This window comes from Hyposmocoma kahamanoa, unplaced genomic scaffold, assembly GCF_003589595.1.
Source record: "Hyposmocoma kahamanoa isolate Upper Pololo Valley unplaced genomic scaffold, ASM358959v1 102, whole genome shotgun sequence".
NCBI lineage: Eukaryota > Metazoa > Arthropoda > Insecta > Lepidoptera > Cosmopterigidae > Hyposmocoma > Hyposmocoma kahamanoa.
In genome coordinates this window covers 1,393,373-1,401,264 of record NW_020653337.1, presented here as the reverse complement: position 1 = coordinate 1,401,264, position 7,892 = coordinate 1,393,373, and the positions used below count along the sequence as shown (strand labels likewise).

The 7,892-nt window shown below is 36.2% G+C and overlaps 1 protein-coding gene across 1 annotated transcript in view; it reads right to left on the bottom strand.

The window, feature by feature from the left end:
• Positions 1–1,501, bottom strand: part of LOC113232650 — an 89,493-nt gene extending 87,992 nt beyond the window's left edge. The window contains exons 1-4 of the mRNA XM_026467429.1: positions 1,415–1,501; positions 731–989; positions 514–657; positions 319–437 (exon numbers count right to left, since the gene is read on the bottom strand). Coding sequence (XP_026323214.1) covers positions 319–437; positions 514–657; positions 731–989; positions 1,415–1,501 — 609 coding nt within the window. The remainder of the gene's footprint in view (positions 1–318; positions 438–513; positions 658–730; positions 990–1,414) is intronic.
• Between the last annotated feature and the right edge of the window lie 6,391 nt (positions 1,502–7,892).

Below are 7,892 nucleotides of genomic sequence, written 5' to 3'. Positions count from 1 at the left end.
GACTAGCCTCCAATTAAATAACCGCCCCGCGCATGTGCTGGCTCAAAAAGGCACTAAAGTCGTTTCTACAATAACATCAGCTGAAAAGGGAGAGACCAGCATGCATTGAAGGAAGGGCAAAAATAAAAAAACCGAATTTGAAGATGGAATGTCCCCTGGATCCAAATTGCTTATGTCAATAAAATCTGCATATATCACTTCAGACATATTTTTGGAGTGGCTGAAAACTGGCCAAACTCTTTCACAAGAATCTCTACTGCTACTAAAGTATATATAATAAATAATATATAATTATAACTACTATGATGTCTTACATACCCATATCAGATGGATCCAAAGTATAGCGTAAGTTACGCGGAGCAAACAGAATATGTACACGTACTTGAGTGTAGTTCCGATCACACCACCACCGATAAGATGGGTGTCGTTCAGAAACCCTGCAGTCAAATGCCACAATCCGTTAGTTTGTTCTCGAGCCGAAAAACTATTCAGTAGAAAAGAGTCATTACTCACAGAGGTATCGCACAGGACGGTACAAACGCAGGTAGTAGCAAGCAATTTTGGCATTTCGGCACACCCATAACGGCACGATGCCGATGGTGAAGAGATAGTACATAAGGTAATGAACATTTGACAGGACGTCGAGCACAAAGCCGACTGCAAAAATTGTGAGATGAGTGAAAACTTAGCGTGAGTTGGAAAGGCGTAGAGAAATGATGCATCAACTAACATTTGGTGGCCCAAGTACTCTTTTGGAGCTTTGCAAACTGGATGTAAAACAATAACGCTGAATTCACGAAATAAATCACGTTATAAAAAATGTGGAACACTATCTCGTGAAGCGCAGTTTCAACACCAACTTGAACGGCCACAAACACGATGGCGAACAGCGAGATCATGCACATGAAGCAGTTCCAACTGGTGTCGTCAGCGATCCGGTGGATCCACCGACTCACTCTTTTGGCACCAAGCCATGTTTTATACTCCACCTAAAATTGAATAAGTAGTTTATCACGAAATGTGTCTTGATTAATACAGATATAAACTTTGGACTCTAAATGGACGCAATAAGTAACGCAAGCGAAATCTTGAATTTCATTTTAAATATTTTGACGGAAATCAAAGTTGTAAAACTAACAAAAGCTAATAACTATTTTGATCATGGTAACCTGTTAATATGACAATAATATTTTGAACACGTAATTTTCAGTTTGAGTTATATATAGCCTGGTGATAAAAGGTAAAAATCCTTTGAAAATGCCAAATGACTAACCCAGTTTTCAAAAATTTGTTATCTTAAAAATAGACCTTAACCAGACGATCCCTAAACTGTTATGTATATAGTTTGGCAAAAATAGATAATTGCAACTAAACTTTAACGTACCTTACTGTGAGAACGATTAACAAAGCTTACCTCTTGTTGGTACACAAAGAACTGGAAGTCGAATTCCTTGTGGTTTAAACTAGCGAGCCGGCTAGCCCGAGAGTATGACATGGACATCTTTAGAGTTGGGGCTGATTATGCCCAGCCTATGCCTCGAATAAGAAGCACATGCAAACAGGAAAAACTTAAAATAGATATGATTCCAAGGTAGAAAATACACGACTTCTTTTGTTCAGGTTTTGCTACCTGCATCAATAATAATAATAATAAATAAATAATTTATTTGGCATTAAATAAGAAAGGACGTCATTATCTCTACGCCTTATGTTATTTATTTGTAAGAGATCACACAATCATGAAAATATTAAAAAAATATTCAAAATACTCATAAAATATGACACTTATGAATTCTCTTTGATTGTGACTAAAAAAAATTATTGAAGGTTAAAAGCAAAGACCAAATAACACAGATTTTCATTTTTATATGTTTCTCTATGATATCGATCTACAAACACATGATTATCTACAGCTTAAGAGGATAAGATCTACAGGATGGATATGTATCCTTTTTTTTTCCACCTCTAAGATCCTCTTAGTTTTTTTCCCATCAGGTTAGTAAATATGATTTCTTTGTAGACTACAAAAAGGATTGATTTTATTGTACAAAGAAATGAAGATTTATCTTTTTTTTCCATCCTCTAAGAGGATGGAAGTTAAAAGTTCTCTTTGTCGTAACATATGACCTTATTTTTGTCCATCCTCTAAGCATATGACAAAGACGTAAAAATACTATTTGACGTATTGAGATCAATATCATGACCAATTTTTTCAAAAATCGTCGTTGATAAAGGGTCAATGAATAGGACTATAGGACTATAGGTACTTCGTTTCTTATTTTTCATAATTTGTTCAAGAAGTCATTGTTATTGAGCTAATAATGAATACACCAGTAGTTTATGAAGCTGATGAAGCAGTCTTGGTCATTGTTAAGTGTTTATCTTGAAGGTAAACCGGCCTTAGCATACAACATACGCTTGGCGTCAGATGGTGATCAGCACTGAGCTTTCTCAAGTCTTCCATTCCCTACATACATAATACTGGTAACATCTGCGAAGTTGACGCGTACCTACGAAAAGATCTGATAATTTTATAAGCAATTAATAGAAAAATTAGATGATAGTATAGAACACTTTTATTCTAAGACATGTTATTTAGACGCTTTACGGGAAACTGGAAGTCTTGAAGACTGTATCAAAAATTTTAATTCCTAAATCTTTTGTACGTATATACTCTTGTTAGCAGCTAGTTTTGTTAGGGTCTCCGTTAACGGCCGCAGCTCAAGATGTCGATGTCATACTCTCGGGCTAGCCGACATGCTAATATTCGCCACAAAGAAGTTGACTTCCAGTACTTTGTGTACCAAGAAGAGGTAAGATGTATAGCTTTATTTATCGTTCACACGGGCGTTAAGGTTTACTTAAATAATTTATGGGCTAAGGTTTATTTTGAAGAAAAGGATTTTTGAAAACTTTTTCAAAATTTTCGAGTGATTTACCAGATTCACCACATGTCTCAACCTTATTTGGCAAAATTAAAGGCTTTCAAAGATTATTGACAACTGATCACCATGATAATAGTCGTTATTATCGTTTGTTAGTTTTATAGCTTCGGTTTCCATGACCTTCTTTTTTATAATATCTAGTGACGGGACGAATAAGTCGTGAGATATAGACAGGCCATAACTGTTGCAGTGCCACTCAGAGCTTTAGAACCATTGACTTACAATTATATGGACGTCGGGTCCGTGCTAAAAAGTGTCCGAACTTATAGGACGTTAAAATCGTATACAGAGCGTCATTCACGCTTTAGTCTTCGTTTGTTCGACTGACAGCGAAGCAAGCAAAATTAGACAGTACTGCGACGAGATTACAATTTAAATTCAACGTTTTAGCTTTTTCATATTCCTTTACATGTCACTACGTTTAAATAAGTTGACTTGGGACATTTTTTTCGTGGTTTTTGTATTACACCCGTCGTCCATTTATTTGTAAGTCAATGTTTAGAACACAAAGATCTGAGGGGCACTGCCACTGCGCCCATCACCCTGACACATAAGTTGACAAGCCCCATGTGCCTGTAATTTCACCAGCACTCTAACCCTTGAAAACCGGAATATAGTAACGCTGACATTACTGCTTGGCGGCAGAAATAGGTAAGGCAGTACTACTACCCTGGACGAACTCTTCCACAAGGGGCTCTACTGCTACTAAAAACTTTGACCTTGGGTTCAAAATGCTTAAACTGGACCGCTAGAACAAGCTCGGTGAAAATTTGTTGTGCGCGCTGCCCAGAAGGATTGTCACGTCCGTAAAGTATCGCTTACCGCTGACCACGAGTCACCATGATTGTAATCAACGACCTGAAGTTTGTATCATAAGTTTACGCTAACTTAGGATATCTTTTTCCACGTGGAATATCACCTTTGTTTTGTTTCCTGACCACATTTTCTATTTCAACAACATTATAACCAGCAAACATAAAATTTTGCTAAACAAGACTCTGTTATCATTATTATTATTTGTTCAGATAACTCGGATCCATAATTTGCACGGTACATAGTCCATACTACCTCAGCTCGAATTCAAAATTTTCCCCTACTAATACGGTTCATTTTCCTTAGGTCGGGTGGCAGGGACACTGGCTTTATTTCAGAATGTATTTTTTACATATTGTAGTGTTCTATTTAATTCAGTTGACATAAAAAAACATTGATTTAAGTAAAGTACATATTGAATACAACGGTTTTATTGTAAAATTTCGAGTTACGTTTGTGTCTTTTTCTATCGTGTAAATTTTTAAGAATCGTGTCTTCACTTTCACACCATATAGTAATCAGTGTATATCCTCAAGTTTACTTTACATATATTTTGTGCAAATTGATTGATTATTCTGTTATGTAGAATCAACCAAAACCATTTGAGGTAGTATAGACTTAAAATAACACACGTAATAAAATCAATCAATGCTCGTCGGTGCCATTGGAAATCGCGCGTCAGTGGTTTTTGAACCGACCGAGCCTATTGGAGATCATTTTTAGGATACTGGAGGTGACGCCCCTCACCCTCCGCAAAGAAGCCTTTTACACATTGTCTATATAGACTTTATTTAATGCTTATTTTTTGAAGGGGATTTTGTTGCAATCAATACGTCACCCTCATGACACACACAACAAAAAGATTACAAAGCTTAAACAATTAGTTCGGTCTGTTGTTAAGTCCGGTATCCACTACATTATATAGCATCTTCGCCTCTATACTACACGGAGATGCCATACACAGTTTACAATACCATTATTATTATTTTTTATTTGTAACTCAGATATTTCATCCTCATTCCGTTTACAATCCCACATTCAGTACAATTTGTGCTATCAGCTTTTCCCATTATAAATGCAAATTGATTCAGTGGAATGTGACCGGAACGTGGTCTCTAAGCGATAACTATCCAAAACTCAATTTAAATGTATTTTTATGACCTACTTTGATTTTGTCTTGACGAGTACACTGTCTTCAGATGGAGTACAAAACGTGGTTGCCCTGGACACGAGTGTCCAATTGGTTCCACGGGATTGCTGAAAACACTAAGTGGAACAGTTTCATCTGCATCATGTGTCTGTTGGCCATCATAATGGTTGCGTACGACATGAGTTCTGGTTGGTTTGAGATACCATTTTTTGCAAGAGTCTTCGACATTGTTTTCAATGTGATTTACTTTATACACGCTACGGGACTTGCCTATCACGATTTTACAACCGGTGTTAAGTGGACTGGTTGCAGGAAATGTAAGTTGGATTACAATATCTGTAATATTTATTATATTGAATATCATGAAGTTTTTAGTACCATGACATTCACATAATTGAAAATACTCCACTAGTTTGGTGTTATTATTGAGACATAGATCAAAGAAACACGGAAAAATGTCTTCGTAGGCGGATGCCTAGATACGATCCAGCGACTGTTTGTCAGGCCGGGGCTAACTGCTCTTCCAACTTATGAACTGAGCTACGGGATCAATCAGCAGAACTTAAGATAAATTTACTATGCATCCGAATACCGACGAAAATGTGTTCGGATGAGTATGTTCGGAATCCTCGTCAGAACAAGGCGGTTAAACTGCGCGCGTCTTTTGCTATATGATGTAATGATAAAATGTAAACATTAATTTTATTGCTTACGTAATTCATGTAAACCTCACATCAAAACAAATACGTACAAAATTGTACTTACTGCTAGTGTTTTCGCACTTTTGCCGAGAAATATGTCTGTCATGATAATTTTTGTCTGTCATAAATAACCCAAAAACATCTGTTTTCGTTCACAAGACTTATCGATTTATTATCAATGGTGAAATAGCCTACTCACTAAAAAATCTACACACTCATAGCCCTGCACTAAGGAAACCATGTTTTACAGGTGCCATAGATACACACATAACAACCAAAAAATTACACCCAAACTCACGAGAGAAATAGGTGTAGGCCATACAAATATTTCGCCCAGTTCGGAAATCGAACCCGAGACCTGTGCGTGGCAGACCCGTTCGGTCACAGAGGCAATACTAGCTCCAGCATGGTTATCCCAGCATAGAACTAGTTAGTTCTGATGATATCGCGCATGTGCGTGTTCGCCGCTGTCAGTGTAAACACTTATTGAAAATCAGGCGTTTGTTTGTTCGGACGCATTCGTCAGAATTCGCATCCATAATAATCATAGCCTTATTACTAATTTATCTACATTCACTTACAAATAAATGGACGACGGGTCTAATACAAAAACCACGAAAAAAATGTCCCAAGTCAACCTATTTAAACGTAGCGACATTTAAAGGAATATGAAAAAGCTAAAACGTTGAATTTAAATTGTAATGTCATCGCAGTACTGTCTAATTTTGCTTGCTTCGCTGTCAGTCGAACAAACGAAGACTAAAGCGTGAATGACGCTCTGTATACGATTTTAACGCCCTATAAGTTCGGACACTTTTTAGCGCGGACCCGACGTCCATATAATTGTAAGTCCATGTTTATCTATATGCTTGTTGCCGATCTTTATCGTCTTTTTGGGGTTTAAACGGCGTTTTTGCCGTAGCCACCTGTGAGAAAACTATGAAAGTTACATGGTTACATAGTACATCTATTGTGTTCTTAAGTTTTCGCGATTGTTACACATAGGAAATGAAACTATTTTTCCGGATTTAAGTCGCGTATATATTTGTTTTTTCAAACAAACCAAATAATTCTATTTTTTTTTTTCTATTAATAATTAATAATAAATTGAACTTTATAAAAATTCATTCAATAAAATAATTTGTAAAACTTAATATAGCGTAAATTAGAATGTTTTCTTTGTAAAATTAAAAATAATGTATTTAATTAATAACTATTGTAACTATAGTGATAAAATAGGGTGGTTTGCATTATAGACATAACTGGTTGAAGACTGTACCACATCAGTCAACCGTGACCATGGGACCTGTAAAGGGCCCGAAACGCCGGCTTGTTTGAAAAAACAAATATACGCGATTTAAATCCGGAAAAATAGTTTCATTTCCTAAACATCTATTGTGTTTGAATCACAATCGCTCTTGACGGGTTTTTGATATTGATGACATTTTGCAGTTGGCTACTTGATGGATTTTTTGTCGTTCTGTCATTATATAATTTTCTTCTTACACATGCAACATGGCATAACCGATATGAAAGTCGTCCGGGATGTAAAGACTATATGCTACTACGTGCGTCTACATCATCCCTTAAAGTTTCTATGTGAGTAATGAGTTTCACTCGATCGAAGAGTTCTTAAGTTTCTCGATTATTTTTCTTCGTATTGAAATTCATGTTAATTTTTTTACAACTAAAATTTCGGCCTTTTACAAGTCTCGTGGTCACGAAAAAACTAGGTTCGTTTCAGAATTATGGTTTATACAACTCTGATCTGAAAATGTACAAATGATTACAGTGTTTCTAAACGACATCTTAGCTGGCAGTGTGATTGGGACGGCATTTAAATATATGTACATATGTTGTCTAACGCGCGTCACTTTTGCGCTTCTCCTGATTCAGTTAATTAAGGTAAGAAAAACGAAAGGAGTTAAGTAAGAAGCAGAGAATAAAAAGGCAATGACAAAGGTCCGCCCCTCCCTAGCTTTAAATACCACACCGCGTCCCTCATATTGACGGTCACATTGACGGAACGGCAACAAGGCTGTCAGTGAGCCGTTCGCTAAGGACGACTTTGAAGTTGAAACAGTTTAAGTCTATTTATTGACGTACTTTGCGATTTCATATGAGCTTATTTACCGATAAGATATTTAAAAGAAAATATTATAGTGTAAGTAATTTACAGTACTGTTATTGACTTTTTATGTTAAGTCTTTTGTTAAAGCTGCTTATTTGACTTTAATTTAACTGGTGTGTTTAATTTACTGCTGGCTTAGTATTTAATAAATA